Below are 14467 nucleotides of genomic sequence, written 5' to 3' on the forward strand. Positions count from 1 at the left end.
TACAACCAAACTTATGTGTCACCAGTGTGTTGCTCCAATGCAAGTTCTGGTCACTTTGAGATAGCTGTAACCTACTCATACCTTCACACACACACTATGAATACAAACCCCTGGCTATCTACGATTCTCAAGTGTGAAAGCATTTATCTTCTCTAATTAAAAGATTTTGCCAACGTATGAAACGGAATCGGATTTACCACATATGGAAAGGTTCATAATTCATGCAGCGCAAGGGACTGTGAGAGCCAGCAGAGAATTTATTTTTGGAAAATACGCATTTCTGGAAGCTCTGGCTCTTCAGGCGTCGGGCGCTTGGCATATTCCCACCAAATGAACTCAGCCAAAGCACACAATACTCTGCAGCCGAGCTTGCAAAGCATTTTCAACATGTTTTAATTTCCATCCAATATGTTTAAGGCAGCCCTATACCTGGTCATAGACAGCAACGGCGAATATATATGGACGCTAGGCAAACAATCCTTCGGGACCAGGGCGGAATGTGTGACACATTGTCTTTGAGAAGGCCACACACAGGGTGTGCAGTCAGTTCTCCCTCGCCACCCCGCACCGTTCACGTCAGACTGCAACCAATACCAAGCGCGAAAGGCAAGCCTCATTTGAATAATCCCGATCCCGAGAGGCTGGAGGCGACTGAAGTCTGGCAAGAGCACCAGTTAGAGATCCGAGGACTGTCAAGAGCAGCGCGCCTGTCTCCCTGCGTACCTCATCGCGCGCGACATCCCCTCGGTGTCCGCAGTGGTACCCGAGACGCCTGAAGTGGAGGAGCGCCTCGGACAACGGTGTGTCATATACGCTTACAAGGTGAGATACAGGGTGGCAATTAGGAGCTCCAGCACTTTATGACTAAATACTCTCCTCCCGAATCTGAGGCCCTATGACCGCCAAAGGGAAGGTTGTCACAGACAGGACATTACAAACTTAATGAAGTTCAACGAAATTACTGCTCTAAAATGGCAACCTTCTAGAGGGAATGTTTATTTTTGCCAGTTTAAGCGCCTCACCTGCTTCACCGTCCCTGTCCTTTCCCAGGACGCGTATGGCATCATTTCTGCTGCTCCCTTCACACGCCCACAGCTATAACGCCCGGGCCCAGAAGCAGGTCTTCACATCACCTTCTCCAGCTACATGCACCCCCTGGGTCCTCATTAGGCGTCCATTGAGCGATTATCCTGTATCCCAGAAACGGTGCTCATTTTGGCACCTCCTGAACCTTGCAGTGTATGCCGCGTGGGTGCTCGTTATTCTGTCATCAGACTCTGTTATGTGCACCCCAGGTGTTCGTCCCTCACCCTATCTCAACTATTTACCTAGGTTGGTTCCTATTTTCATAGCATGCGGTGCCCCCTTATTTGTGATTACTGGAGTCGTGGCCTCTTTTGTATCCTTGCTTCACCTGAGATAACTGTGTCCCGGCGTTGCTTTATAACTACCGCGGTGTATTATCTGTGTTCCAGTGAAGCTCCTAATTTCAACAACCCCTGCACTGTATTTACTGTGTCCTGAGGATGCTGTTCATTCTGCTACAACCAAGAGCTGAGTATCGGTGACCAAGCCCAAAACCACCGCCCCTACACACATGAAACGCCTCTTCTACCCACTGGAGCGTGTAGTGTCTGCGCCATATATCCCCCCTACTCTCCAGCCACCATCACACCATACTCTTTTCTCGACGCAGACGTCTTTTTCGCTTTTAAATTAGGAGTTCACCGGGTCCCTAACTGTGCTTTTTTGTTGTCGCCTACACCTCTGAAATCGAAAACTTTCCGGTGGCACCGGCAGGCCTCGGGACTTCTCTACCTCATCTACCAAGAGCTTGAATATGAAGCGTGTGCACGTTTATCCTCAGAATTCCCCTCAGCACAGTTCTGGAAAGTAGGATCACCTTCTCCTCCTCTTAGCCTCTGTTCCGGCCGTGGCAGGGAGGATGGCTTCCTTTTCATGTTCTGACTGGGACAGAAGGTAGGCCCGGGTACCAGCAGTGCTGGAATTGTTAAAATAATCTAGGGGTAGAGGAAATGGTGCAGGGTGTGGCAAAGCATATGTAGTGTGGTCACTAGGGTCTAAGTCGTGAAAAGCATAGTCAACTTATTTATTTAAAAAAAAATACCGCAAATACATTGGCAACAAGGACAAACCTGACAGTAAATTAGTTCCACCTTACTTAGGTGATCATAAAGAGGCTACATCTAAAATATCTTACTAGGCTAAAACATCTGTTCCTGCAGATAGCTTTGTGTGCCTAGCCATTTTCATGGAATTATAATTAATGATGTTACGATACAGGCTCGGTTCCAGGAATTTATATCTGGATGGGCCAAAAGTGCGTTTGGGTGGGCCAATGTGTGACCAATTTTCGACAATTCTGGAGGTAGTCTACAACCAGGGCTCTGGTGTCTCTGCACCTGCTGCATCATTGGCAGGTACACCCCTGTCTCCTCTTCCCCAACACACACCTCCTCACTTGCAGCTTCCCTTAGACATGAGCTAAGGTTGCCACCTGTTTTCTTTTCAGGGGCATGCCAAGAGTTTTGCCTCAAACAGTAGGAAAACCATCTAAAGGTGGTATTTTTCTCCCTATCAATGCACACGTAAAAAACACAGCTATTGTTACAACAATGAACTATAAAATGTATTCTATAGATTTCTCGTTGACCCCTGATTGATGATTAAAGTAAACCAAAGCGAAGAAAAAAAATCACATTTGCAGACATGGAGAAAGCACTTAACAAGTGCTTTCTCTGGCCTCTTTTGCTGTTTCTTATAGGGCCAAAGGTAATGTTTGGGTGGGCCTGGCCCACCCGGCACACCTGCTAGAACCAGGCCTGGTACGATAGCTCTGGTGGTTAATGCAGTTTTAGAAGAGTTCTGTGTTTTATACAGTCACAGTTTTGACTCAGAACATGTAGCAAAGAGTGTTAATAAGCCTGCTGCAAAGCACACTAAGTAACATACAGATCACAGATTTTTTTATGTGGAAAGGTAAGACTGTTACTACCTTTGACACAGTTTTTTCTGCTTATTGCATCCAGTTCATAAGTTGGAATCCTAATGCAGCAGAGCTTTCAGCCGGCATCATGGAGCTGCAAGTGTGGATTTAGATCCTTATTGTTTTTTTTTCTCAATCTTCTATTATTTAAAGTTTCCAAAGAGGGGTTCCTTTGGGTAGTAATACAGTCTTATTGTTACAGACTTCCAATCACTGCATTCATCTTTAAATCTTGATTTTGTTTTTCTCTTGACTTTCCACTCTTAACATATGTCTACAAGTATGGATGACCGTGTCATAGCAATTTTTTCCAGAAGAAATAGTACCTGAATCATAGTGCGAGCAGTGGATGGGCAGCGGAGGTACACCAATCAAACATAATTAATTTATGCTTGGTCCATGCGCCTTGGAAAGGAAAAGAAATGATGCATGGCAGGAGCTGCCCAATGAGAAGGCAGCAAAGAAAAATTATATAATGCCAATGAATGTAAGCGAGTTCAAAGCCCATTATTGAGAACAAGAGCTTCACAAGAGTGAGCTTATGCTTTAGCACATGCTCATGCAGACAAAACTGATAAATCGGCCCACCCAACCATACTGCAGGCCCACACACCGATCTGTCAGACCAGCTCTTCAGGCACCGCCAGAATGCGCTATAGTTTGTTATCAACAATGTCCATAAGGGATTCAATATAGACAAATAGAATATTTATGAAATACTTTCAGTGTGTTCAGAATTGTAGGTATTACCTTATGATATGATAAAACTTCACTTCTTGATTTCCTAGATCAGATTAGTTATTTATATTGTTCTCTTTTCATTGATTTAGTGACTCATACCACATGTGGTCAGCTAAATTCCTACTTGTCCTGATGATGGCATTTGCACTCTGCTCAACAGGAGAAGCAGCTGTCCTGATTCTACTCGACCTCCCGCAGCCTTTGACACCGTCTCCCACCGCACACTCACCCACTATCTGAGACAGATCAGAATCACAGACGACGCACTCCAATGGATAGCCTCCTTTCTCTCCGAACAAACCCAGAGAATCTGACTCCCTCCCTTCACCTCACAACCCAAGCACATAATATGCGGCATCCCGCAAGGTTCCCCCCTCAGTCCCACTCTCTTCAATATCTATATGTCTCCACTCACAGATATCATCAGATTCCCCACCATTAACATAGTCTCCTATGATGACAACACCCAGCTCATCCTCTTGCTTTCAGTGTATCCCATCACGACAAAAGCCTGCTTCCACAACTGCATGAAAAGCGTCTCAACCTGGATGAAGAACCACTGCCTGAAGCTCAACACAAACAAAACCAAACTACTGATCTGTGGCAAACACACCTCCCTCTGGAACGACTGCAGGTGGCCACCATAACTCAGAGCCACTCCCACTCCCAAAGACACAACCAAAACCTTGGCATCATTCTGGACAGCAAACTCTCCATGAAGCGACAGGTCAACACAGTGGTCTCCTGCTTCCACAACATCTTCCTGCTTCGCAAAGTCTTTTAGTGGCTCCCAGTCAATACCAGAAAAACAGTAACGCAGGGTCACATCACAAGCAGACTGGACTATGGTAATGCAATCTACGCCAGCACTTCCACTGAGCTCATGAAAAGACTCCAGACGGTAAAGAACTGATCAGCCAGACCCATCCTCGACCTGCATAAGGGACCCAAATCAACCAACACCTGAGAGACCTCCACTGGCTCCCCATCGATAAAAGATGCCAATTCAAGCTGCTGACACACACATACAAATCCCTTCACGACCAAGGACATGCCTGCCTGAACCAACACCAAAGTTTCCATCTACCTTCAAGAATCTCCGCTCCGCCCAGCTAGCCCTTGCTCAGCAACCATGCATCAGACGCAGCCACACCGGTGGTCGGTCCTTCTCCTACCTCGCCGCCAAGTCCTGGGACGCACTCCACCTTCGCACATCACCCTCGCTGACATACTTCAGGAAAGAGCTCAAAAGCTCACTCTTCAACCAACGCAGCAGCACAGCGCCTGGATACCCACTCAGGCGATAAGCAGTGCTCTACAAATATGATTTGATTGATTGATTCCTCTTGGCTTTTTCAGGCCCTTGCCATTTTCTCTCTTCTTACACATTTGCCATTTTTCCCTTCGGCTGTCTTGTGTATGAAACTGACTGGATCAAGTCTGTTCAGGTTTTGGTTGGTGTGTACCCTGCGTTGAACATGTTTTTGATTTTGTTGAGCATTATTGGTAACTTATGTTTTTTGTTCCTTTGTAAAATGCTCGAATAGTCATTGGCCATGTTTGGACCATGGAAAACTGTAGAAATACATAAATAAATTCCAATTCTGCACTTGTCAGGAGATAAGTTGAAGTACGAATAAACCCAAACAGTTGATTTATGTGTTTTGTGGTCAGTGTTTCATACAAACAGTGTTTCATGCGCTTGTTTTTTTTAACAAATATTATGGTTTGGATTAATGTGGCAGAAACTTAGCGTGGATGATTTCCTGGAAGATTTAAGTCAGGAAGATACGTTTTTTTACAAACATTTGGCACTGTTTGTCCATTAGAAATATTTTGTCTAGTTACAGGAAAATAGCAATTCTGAAATCCCTGATAAATTGTTTTGTTCATATCTATAAAATAAAACTAAATGGGGATATATACTTAGGACAATAAAATAAGTTAAGGCACATATGACAGTAATTTGTGACAATGGGCAGTGGGACTAGTAATTCTGGTCACCATGGATGGTGATATTTGTCAGAGTAACTGAAGACTGTAGGGAGGGTGGCCACTGGTGATGTTTAGGCAGTGTACTTGTCAACAGGCAGAGGTGATGGCTGTAGGTTGCTTTGGTGGTAGAGGGCTGCTTTTGTGGTTTTGGATAATGTATCTATCTACATCCTGGAAAAAGAAACAAACACAAGTAATGTTTTTCCTGTGTTTTTGGTTACCTGCAGCTTTGGTGCCTAGACTCCTCGGTGGTGAAAATACCTCCTCCGTATCCTGTCTGCACTTCTCCCTAACTTTGTGTCGCCACCCATCAGAAGATGCTGGGCCTCATGCTGATTTTCCTGGCTCTCAGCTCCGTGGAACTTTCTCCAGCTCCACGCATTCTCAAAGACAGCAAATATGAGGTGGTAGCAGATCCCCTGGATCCAGTTTTCGGGTTCGCACGAGAAGAGTCCACTTTAAATGAGATGTTCAGAGAGGTGGAAGAACTGATGGAGGACACGCAGCTTAAACTCAAGCACGCAGTGCAGGAGGTAAGGCTACAGGCATGGACTACCACTGCAGACCCATGTCTATCTTCCTGTTAGAAAAATATTTTTGAGGTGCAAAAAGACCTTTTCAAGACTGTAAATAACACAATCTGAATCAAAGAATTAGGTTTTGTGGAATGATGGATTTGAAAAGTCAATTTCTAAAAGCAGAACATCTGACAGAGTGGACATTTTCTGCATTGGTGCTGTGAGAGGATTCCAAAAGCAGAATGCACTCCATATAAATAAGTTTAATAATGCTCACGTATTTAGGGTAAGAGAAGGGAATGTGGTTGTTACATAGAAGGGAGCTTGTGCAATAATAGCCCATGAACACAAACTATAACTTAAGCTTGGGGATATTCTCTAGTGATCTGCAGGTCGCTTCTCTCCTTCGACACAGATCTACTCTTGTCAATGTTGGTATTACGTTTCTACTGAGATTGTAAAACCTGTTTTCCTTTGTGAATTGATTGCACTCTTTTTGGTAAGCTCCTTCTCCATTGTTACAGTCTACCCAAGTGTCATTGGCTGGTATCACTTGTTTATTGAGAAATGCTACAAAAGAAGCACAGAGGGTTAAGGGTGAGAAATTAATGACCTAGTGTGCAGCTCCTAAGAGGAATATGTTTACTTGACAGTAGAAAAAGATGTTGAGGGGAGTTTATTTGAATGACTACATCCAGAAAGAACAGATTTTTTTTAAATCCAGCTAGGTCCTGTGTCATTATTAATTGTGAAGAGATTATTGCTTATGGACCATAGGGCGGTCCATTTATTGACAGGATGAGGCCTCTGGATTATAATGCTGCTGCATACTTTAATTATAACTGTGTTGTTTAAGATAGATGTGCACAACACTTGACAGTGTTAAGTAATTACAATACACATTTTATTTTATTGCAACTTAATGCTTATGAATGTTATGTTATATGGATTTGCAGCACATGGCATATCACTCATGAGGGTATCTAGGCACTGAGTAGGGCAGGCCTGAGATGGGAGGAGGAGATCATGTGTGTTTCGTCTGGAAGAGCCATGTCTTGAGCTTCCTTTTGAAGTCCATGAGGGAGGGGGAGGTTCTGAGGTATTGTGGGAGGTCATTCTAGGTCTTGGCTGTGAGGTATGAGAAGGAGAGTTCTCCTCTTCTGGTCTTCTTGATGCGAGGAAGGTGTGCTTTTGCCTGGGATGCAGATCAAAGGTGTCTAGTAGTTTGGTAGAAGTTGAGGTGGTGGTTGAGGTATGCTGGACTGCTATTGTGGGGAGCTTTGTAGCTGTGGGTGAGTAGCTTGAACTTCTAGCTTTCCTGGAACGGGAGCCAGTGGAGATTGTTGAGGTGTGGAGAGATGTGGTTATTTCATAGCATTTTCAGGATGAGTCCGGCAGCAGCATTCTTGGTGGTTTGGAGTCGGCGTACAACATGGGCTGGGACTCCGATGCAGAGGACATTTCCATAGTAAAGTCTACTTGTGATAAGAGTCTGGGTCACTGTTCGTCTGGTGTTAAGTGGGATCCACTTGAAAATCTTGCACCTCATTCGCAGGATGTGGAAGCATGATGAGGTGATGGCATTGATCTGTCTGCTCATGGAGAGGTTGGTGTCCAGGATGATCCCAAGGTTCTTGGCATGGTCCACAAGGGTGGGTTGGGGGGCCAAGTTCGGAGAACCACAAAGAGGAGTGCCAAGAGGAGTGGTTGTTGCCACAGTTTTGTCTGTGTTGAGCTGGAGGCAGTTGTTTTTCATCCTAGCAGTGATGTTCATGTAGTTAGGGAAGTTTGCTTTGGTGGTGCAGGTTACATCAATAAGGGAGAGGATTAGCTCTGTGTCGTCGGCATAGGATTCTATGTTGGTGTCGCAGGCTCTGACTTTGTCCGCAAGGGGTGTCATGAATACCTTTAAAGATACAACTGTGTAATTGTTCAAATTTATTTACATTTATTTACATTATAGTTACCTGATATTTAATCTGATACTCTCATAGGAAGGTCGACTGCTGTGGTGTAATTGTGAATGTGTATAATATACTCATGTGGATCTCCTTTGCATGCACTTACCCATATTTCACACTTTGTGAATCACACATAAAATATGTATGCATTTATTAAGATATTTTCCATGTGCAAATTAGACGTATGCCTGAAAAATCGTTTTGAACTGGCCTCCTAGGCCATGGTGTCTCTAGACCCAAGCATTCTGGGTCCAGAGACACTGGGCCCGATGTCACTAGGTTAGGATCAAAACTGGTGAAAACCCTTGAGAGACTGGTGCAGAGGTTGCAGGCAGAAGCGCAGCCCAGCCTCTACGCAAAACCTGCAGCAAAAATAGGGAAGGGAACAATGCTCCCTGGTGTACCCCAACCCATTGTCCTACTCTCGGATCACCTCCGGCCCACGCACTGACATCTTCCACCTGCTCTAAGCAGGTGGAAAATGTCACAGATTTGTTCCCGACTTGGGCAAATATGTGCAGAAAGGGACCCAGTATTCACGGGTCCAACTGGTTATACCCAGCTGTGGGAACAAAACTTGTAAATAGTGGATTTTAGTATGGAGATACCAGCTGGATCTCAGATTCCAGACCTTCGTTATATTTGCACCAAAATCCAGTAAACTCCTAATGATGGTTTTTGTATTGTAAATTTTTTTCTAAGGTCCCCGAACTGGAAGAACTATCATGCCTTGCAAAATTCAGAATTTGTGTAAGCTCTCCTTTCAGCGTCACTGTTCCTGCATAAACAGCAGAGATATTAAATCCGTGATCGAAAGCAATCATTTCATAGTGGTGAATTATTTCATTCAAATCGCATGAATTTTCCTATCACATGAGTTCCAATTTCAACCGATGGTAAAGTGAGTATATGAGTTCCTCGGTCTGGTTTCCTGCTCACCAGTGCATTACTCATTGTCATCAATTCCATGTGAGGGTTGCATAACAGAATATCGACCACAGAAATATCTCAATAAAAATATTACAGAAAAAAATATTGTGAACCTAAATATCAACATTACATAGATAAGTGTATATTTAAATGTATTTAACTTTAGCATAACATAAGGAAAAGTTAAATATTTGATAAAGGTAATACATTTCTAAATACATGTACACACCATAAAAAACATACAGCTTAATGTAATAACTTTTAAGATATTTATTTCATAGAAATCTAAAAACTCAAACGCATGAATTAAAATACATTTCTTAAAAAATAAACAATAAAATATTAATAATTGTTCTTATTTAATACATTTATTTTATAACAAACAAAAATATTTTTCTATAGCACATTTATTTTTCTTCTATGAATCCTGTGAAGTGTAGGCTGATTGCAATTTCTTCACACCTGGTCAACCGGAGTTACTTCACCGAATTGCACACTTAACTTTGGGCTAACATAAGCATTGAGAAATTGCTTATTTAAAACTCTGACAGCATATAATATGCACACAATTTACAAATGTGATATCCCGTCAAGCATTACTTTTAGAGCAGTGGGTCAGTCCATTGGAAAACAATATGTATTTTTGGAAGCACCCTGGTTATGTCTCATTTTCTAACAACTTGAAGTGTCACTTATGTATTCACGTGTAACCTAATTGGAGTATCTTTCACTCAGGTGTGTGCATGCGTGTGTAAGGTATACACATACATGCCAAATAAACCATAGTTAACTATAAATTGGAGTTAGATATACATAGGACCATAGCAGCAATACAATTTAATCAAATACATTAAAAACACTAGACAAATGTATTTTAAACAAATTAACTACAATGTTGGTTATATTATCTATGCTACTTTAAAATTACAAATTGTCTGAGTTATGTAAAAATATACACTGTGACATGGTACCTATGCGATGCCACACATTTTAACAAAAAACAAACATACAAACCTATTGCAATATAAATATATCATTTATGCTATTTAAGTGTTTTATAGTATCAATTATATATTTTATTTCAAAATTCAAAGATGGAGTAAGTTACCCAATGATACATAAGTTACACATTTTCTTACAAGTATTCACAAAACATAAAGAAGTCACTTAAAAGCTTTTGTTAATAACAAACAACATAGAAAAGCAAACTTTTTCGCTATTAAGATACTCAAATCGAACAAAAATTGGGAATAATTTAAACATAGGGGAGGGACAGATTAAACATTCTAACTCCAGTCTAACAAATATTGAGGAAAGTGCATACATCAGGAGGTATACTATTTTTTAAAATTTAATTTCTAACCCACAAATGTTGGGTAAAGCACATACATTAGTGGGTTCCAAGTTAGTATTCTAAAACCAATCTAACAATCACTGGACAAAGCGTATCTAACAGAGGGGGTCAGATTTAATATTCCGATTTCAATCAGACAAAGATGGGAAAATGTTAATGTATTAGAAGGGGTCAGATTTACTATTGTAACTTCAGGTTAACAAACATTGAAGCAAGTGCATATATTTGTAAAGGTCAGATTTCATATTCTAACTCCAGTCCAAAAAACAAACAGGGAAAGTGTATACATTGGAGGCTGGTGTTCGGGGAGGGATTTGCTATTCTAACTCCAGAAAAACAAACATCGGGTTAAGTCCATACAATGTGGTGGTTGCAGGGGAGGGGTTCCACTGTACTATTCAAACTCCAATCCAAACAACATTGGGAAAGTGAATACATATATTCAGAAGAAAAAAAACAGTTAAAGTCATATTATAGTTAGGTGTTGAAATGAGACAGGAGCTAATGTTAATGTTGGTAAACAAACTATAACTTGCAATCCTGTCATACTTTGCTTAATACCCCACATATTACAGCACTCATGATGTTAAATTACATCATTGATGACATCACTGGTTATGATCAAATAACAACATTGTTGAAATTACTAATGAGATGAACCAATGATTTTGACAGTGTCCTTTAGGCTTTGTGAATGAGAAGTAATGCAACAACCAAAATGAATGGTTGACTTTCATCTGTAACCTTTCAAAAGATGCTAAGGAAATTGAATATTTCAAAAGTGAAGCACTTTTGATGGATAACATTGTCTTTTTCCTTGTATTTGTGCTAATAATGAGGCAGTGCAGGAAGAGCCCTTGTAAAGAGCTGTCGACTGAATGTTGTTGAACAATAATCTCTTTGGTCAACCATTGCTGTGAAAGGCTGAAGGCTGACTAAGTAGGGCGTTAGGTGGTCATGGAGGGGTGGGCACAGGGCATCGGTACAGGCAAGGCCCTGCTGCAATATTCAAAGGGGTGGACTTATGGTCTGGCCAAAGTGCAAGATCACTGCTCAGTCCCTAGTTTATGTTGAATGTGGGGTCTGGTGTCACACCAGGCCTTGCAGACAACATCTACTTTGTATGGCCATAGCCTGTGCCTAATGGAGGGTGGCAGGTTGTGGGGGGAAGGTGGGTGCAGACCAATGCCACAGGCCAAGCCATGTGTCACACTTGTATTATATATGGGTGAAGACTGTGTGTAGTGGAGGTTTGATGCACACTGAGGGTTCAGTGTAGGGCCATCTCAGAGCCTAGCCACTGAGTTCAAGCCCTGATGCAGACTGGATGCAGGGCGAGGCCAGAGGCAATGACAGAGATGTCATCAGTGATGTCATTCAACATATCATGAGTGGCATAAATAGGGTTGCCACCATTCCTAGAGAAAAATACCAGCCATTTGTTCTTTTTTTAAAGATTTTGAAAAGGTCTGAAAATGATAGTTAAATGGTAGTCTATACAAAATTGTCCATGTTCATTTTTAACATGGTTATTTTGTGTTTTTGTTTCTTTCACTATGGTCATGGATCATTACAGCACCTCTAATGCACATTTAAAAGTGATTTCAGCTTACATTTATTGTTTTAGGTATGGACTGATAAGAGGAAAAAATACAGTTTTTTGAGAATTTCCTACTTTTTGACCCAGCAGGGAGATAAAAATACTGGTCATGCCAGGAAAAAACAGCTAGATGGCAACAGTAGATGAAATATGTGAGGTCATAAGTAGTGCATGTGGGGGACACAGGATATAGAAAGTTCACTAGAATATAACTGTAGTATTTCAGTAGTTTTGGGTTCTGTAACATTAGATTGTGTCTCAGTCAACACCTAACTAGAATGTCACTTTAACTTTTAGATCTTTTAGTGACTGTGTGTCTATTTATGAATATATATATATATATATATATATATATATATATATATATATATATATACATATTTACCTACCAAAATGTTCCTTTTAAAAAAATGTATTGAGTTGTTAAGTGACTGATAAAATGGGTAGGCTGAATAAACCGAGGTGGACAGGGAACACGTATGCATACCTCTCTCGCTCTAACCAATTTCAGCTCCTTTAGAAATATATTATGCCACTAATTACTAGAAACCCATACACCCTCATATTTGGAACCCTCCATTAACATTCCAATGCTCATTTAATTCAGCCTGCTCCTCGGGAAAGGCTTTATACCCAATTGTTCTTATTCCAACAAAATGACTTATAGGACTAGCTCACTTTTATCGTGAATACAACATTTTACCACTCTATGTGTTCATTAGAACTCTGAGGCGACACTGCTGGTGATTACAAGAGAGTTAACAGACAGACTGCTGCTGTTGTTTGAAGTACTTCTTCTCACCACATTTCAGAATGTTTTACTGAAATGGATGAGGAAGATATTTGAGAACTCATAGGAAATGTGTCACCATTTTAGATTTTCAGAAGACTTACCATAATTTCTGTGAAAAAATAAACCCCTCATTTTGTTAATATCAAAAGGAAATGCTTTATGTTTTACAGCCTTGATTCTATCAGGATTTCTTCAGATGTGGAACACATTTGTCATAAATATTGAATGTTAGGAATCTAGTTGGTCATTAGAACACTGAGGGAAGCAGCAGCAGAACAATGGAGAATTAAATGACAGACTAATGTTGGTGTTGAAAATACATGTTTCAGTCTGAATGTTTTACTGAAATGTATAAAAAAGATATTTGAGAACTCATAAAAAATATAACTTTCTAAAGTTATGGAGCTTATCTTTACTATGTCAAATCAAAGTGCTTCTGATAGAATGGGAGAAGCATTAATCCCAAGGATTTTGTTGCTCCTTAACTGGATCTAGACAACAAAATTATGACACAAGTTGTAAAGCACATTAGAAACGAAAACGGGGCAAATAATATAATAAAACCATTACGGTTTATTTTGATAAAATTGTTACAGAAGGCAAATTGAATACTTGAATGTCAGCCAGTTAGTCATTTATATCAAGAAATATAATGACACTCAGAATAAATGCAAGATATCATTAGAATCTTAAACAGTTCAGTCCTATTTAATTAAACCATAAATCTAAGGGTCAGAGCAGCGTGGTACTACCAGCTAAAGTCAAAGAGTGAAAATGAGCCCAACCCGAGAAGGGATTTCTATTATAAAACATTACACAATCGAGGTCATACATTTAGTACAACGGTGCAAGAGTCATGGAGTTTGAACCAATCACATTAAAGAGAGGATGATGCAGTTTCTCAGCTCACATTCTCAACAGTAGCCCACACATTCACAAAATGCAGTTCCCATCTCTAGTGACCTTCAGACACCTAAATTGTTGATACAAATGTTGTTACTTAAAATACAGTGACAAGTTCTCCTGAAGATTCACACCACAATCCGATTAGGGGATACAGTGGTAAAATTCAGTCCAAGTGGAACAGTGTACTACGGAATTTAAAGACAAGAAACATCATTCTGTGCATGGGAAAGTTGCATTACATCTCAAAACAGTGTTTACAGAGTTGTTTGTATATGAGTCGTCTGTGCAGAGGATGAGACAGAGGCAAAAAGTTGACTACTTGCTTAAAAGATGGCTGGAGGCGAGACGAGCCAATTTGAAATCAAGGTCTACACTGACCAATGCAAGAACATCTACAGTTTTCTGAACTTAATATCTTTGTCTCCACTACATGTTATTTATTCTGTTACCACTATTGTGTATTCAGTTGAAAAAAAAATTCAGATGATTTTTGAAATCACTATTCATACCTCATTAACTAGCTCCCTTTATAGAACAGTTTTCACCGATTTTGCGTTCTTGCTTCTTCATTCCTCCAATTTCTTCATTCCATCGTACACCACAGCCTTGATGACTTCCATCTCATACTCTTTTCTTATTCTGTTTCTTCTGATCATTGCTGA

General features: G+C 40.9%; 1 protein-coding gene across 2 annotated transcripts in view; it reads left to right on the top strand.

Moving 5' to 3' along the window:
• The first annotated feature begins 649 nt into the window (after positions 1–649).
• DKK3 (dickkopf WNT signaling pathway inhibitor 3) overlaps positions 650–14467 on the top strand; it is a 269373-nt gene continuing 255555 nt past the window's right edge. Inside the window, exons 1-2 of one of the 2 annotated variants that reach the window (XM_069223597.1) lie at positions 650–822; positions 5971–6276. In XM_069223597.1, coding sequence (XP_069079698.1) covers positions 6061–6276 — 216 coding nt within the window. In that variant the 5' untranslated portion in view covers positions 650–822; positions 5971–6060. The remainder of the gene's footprint in view (positions 823–5970; positions 6277–14467) is intronic. The other variant, XM_069223598.1, reaches the window with a different exon arrangement.

The sequence above is a fragment of the Pleurodeles waltl genome, chromosome 3_1 (genome assembly GCF_031143425.1).
Source record: "Pleurodeles waltl isolate 20211129_DDA chromosome 3_1, aPleWal1.hap1.20221129, whole genome shotgun sequence".
Classification (NCBI taxonomy): domain Eukaryota; kingdom Metazoa; phylum Chordata; class Amphibia; order Caudata; family Salamandridae; genus Pleurodeles; species Pleurodeles waltl.